The following is a 2,487-nucleotide window of genomic DNA, read 5'->3' on the forward strand; positions in this document are numbered from 1 at the left end:
ATTCAGTGACGAAAATTATTGTTTTCATTTTATTTACTGATTAACTAAATTGATTAAATCACTGTGAACATAATAGTTTTAGGTATAAATTATGATCCATTGCTTTTTCCACGCTGACCGGACTTTTCCTTTAAGACAGTAAGTTGTTTTGCCTTTGCCATCAAGAGATCTTTACAGTGGGATTATTTGACATGAAATTACAGGGAATCTTAATCTTTGCAAATATTTTAACTTTTAAAGACTGTGGTCTTAAACATTTGATCAGCTGATGAACAGATTATTTGAGTTAATTTGTTATTTTCAATTAATTTCCTGCACAGAACTTTTGGTCTCTTGTTCCCATTTCTTCTGTTTGTATTTTGAAGCTTGACTTAGAACCTTCTTAAGACCTAACAGTACAAAATGCTAAAACTGGTCTTACATTTCCAATTAGTAGTGTACAAACAGCTCATCTCCTCTTTTCGACTCACCCTATATGGAAGAAGGTTGATTATGTATGTACTAAAATGTTAATTTGGCCATATGCTTTTTAATCATTATCCTGCTGAAAGACAGAGAAGTAGATCCATGTCATTACAGATACTTCAGCGCAATTAACAGTAAGTGTTTGGAGATTTTCTACAGCATACCAGCATAAATGTTTGTTGCCAACTCAGTCTTAGTCTCATCTGACAAAATCTCATAGCTCGTGTTGAAGTCCCAGTAGAATTTACTCCATAATCCAAATGCTTAAGTTTTTGATTGTAGGGCAGAAAGTGCTTTTTTTTCTGGCATCAGTTTCAAACAACCTGTCATGCAGATAGCATCTAGCTGTTTTATTGTTTTGAATCTGTAAGAGTCTCTCAGTTGCAGCTTTACTGCCCTTATGATGTTGCTGACTGTGCTGAGAGGCAACATAAACTTTGCTCTTCCTCCAGCCCAGTGCATTGTGGCTATGTGGAATGAGTCTCTGTGTTATTTTGTGCAGCATTTATATCCTAAAAAGTTATAAACTAAACAAGTCATCGACAATTTATTAACTTTAAACATATATTTAAAAGTATACATTTAGTATAACCTTAAATATAGAATGCATTGATTGGGTTTTCAATAATTTGATCTAATCTGGTTTATAAAAACAAAAAATTTTCTATTAACCCAATAACTAAAATAAGTATAAACTAAATGATTGGTTATATGTAGCCTATTCACAGAGACGTCATGCTAATCTAATAAAAAAATTATTTTAGAGTGAAATGATGATTTCAGGATCATTTACAAAAATAAAATAGTTTTTTGAAAGAACAATTTAAAAATGCATACAGAATTTCAAGTTTCAGATTTCAATTAATTAGATATGTTCTTACTGTGTTCTTTATCAAATTAATCAAAAAGAAATTACGTTTTTTTCGGCATAAGGCTGTGTGGCGATTCAAGGTCTCTTTTTATGTTGTGAGCTAAATAATTCACAAATAAGTGCAAAATGGTAAGCTCAACCAAAGTAAAGCAAAATGCAAAAACTGACTTGGCAATCTCATAGAGGAGAGCAGTAACCTACGGTGGATGTTGAGAGTGACAGTGGCTCTTTTGCCCATTGGCACCGCTGGATTGCTGGCCACACAAGTGAAATTGCTGCCGCTGTCGGTGTCAACTGGAGTGATGGGGAGATAGCTCCTGGTCGTCACTCTCTTCCTGTCTGGCAGCACCTCCTGTTTGCCGAGAAACAGTCAGAAAGGTAAGAAAAAAAAAAGAACACCGTTGGAGAAGCTTACAAAATAATTTGGAAAAAATGGGAAAGCCACGATAAAAAAAGTAGAAAGGTAAAGGGCAATATAAGGCAAATACAACAAATTACACTTAAAAAGATAAAATACATACAGCAGTCTGTGTTATAATTTTGGAAAGTAAGAAAAAAAATCTTCTGGCCCAAACTGATCACTTTTTAATGAAACAAGGAGGCAGCATCTTTGTAAATGCAGCTCCTGAACCTGTCAAGTCGGTAGGTGACTGTGTGTAATATAACTGAGTGGTCAGTAACATTGTAACACAGGAGCAGCATGAAATAAACATGACCACATGTGTTCGTTGAAAGGGGATAAAACTGGCTCAGAGAGATGTAAAAACATCTGTGTTTGAATGTGTGAGTGTTTGATGCTGATTCTGTGTGCATAATAAAACATGAGCAAGCATATGGGAGCGTGAGGCTTGCAGGCACGATTTCATGAGTGGGAGAGAGAACAGGATCCTGTGGAGCCTAACAGTGGGGGGAAGAGTGCAGAATATGACTGCAAACAAGGTGTCAACCAGCTCAGCTCCTTGGTTTGTTTTTTTCATAAGAGTGTCTGTGAGTGTTTGTGAGGTGGTTTGAACTTTATAGGGTTAATAAACACGCCTTGGATCTTTTTTATCTTTCAAGTTGTATTACAAGCAAGTTACAAGTGTGCAGATCAACAAGTGTTTGGCATGGCTTTGGTCTTTTACCTCAACGGATCAAAGTGTATTAAATTG

General features: G+C 35.5%; 1 protein-coding gene across 1 annotated transcript in view; it reads right to left on the reverse strand.

The window, feature by feature from the left end:
- The window catches only part of LOC107092629 (kin of IRRE-like protein 1), a 143,043-nt gene that overhangs the window by 39,285 nt on the left and 101,271 nt on the right, over positions 1-2,487 (reverse strand). Inside the window, exon 5 of the mRNA XM_015387216.1 lies at positions 1,538-1,688. Coding sequence (XP_015242702.1) covers positions 1,538-1,688 — 151 coding nt within the window. The remainder of the gene's footprint in view (positions 1-1,537; positions 1,689-2,487) is intronic.

This window comes from Cyprinodon variegatus, unplaced genomic scaffold (assembly GCF_000732505.1).
Source record: "Cyprinodon variegatus isolate N-32 unplaced genomic scaffold, C_variegatus-1.0 Scaffold17, whole genome shotgun sequence".
NCBI lineage: Eukaryota > Metazoa > Chordata > Actinopteri > Cyprinodontiformes > Cyprinodontidae > Cyprinodon > Cyprinodon variegatus.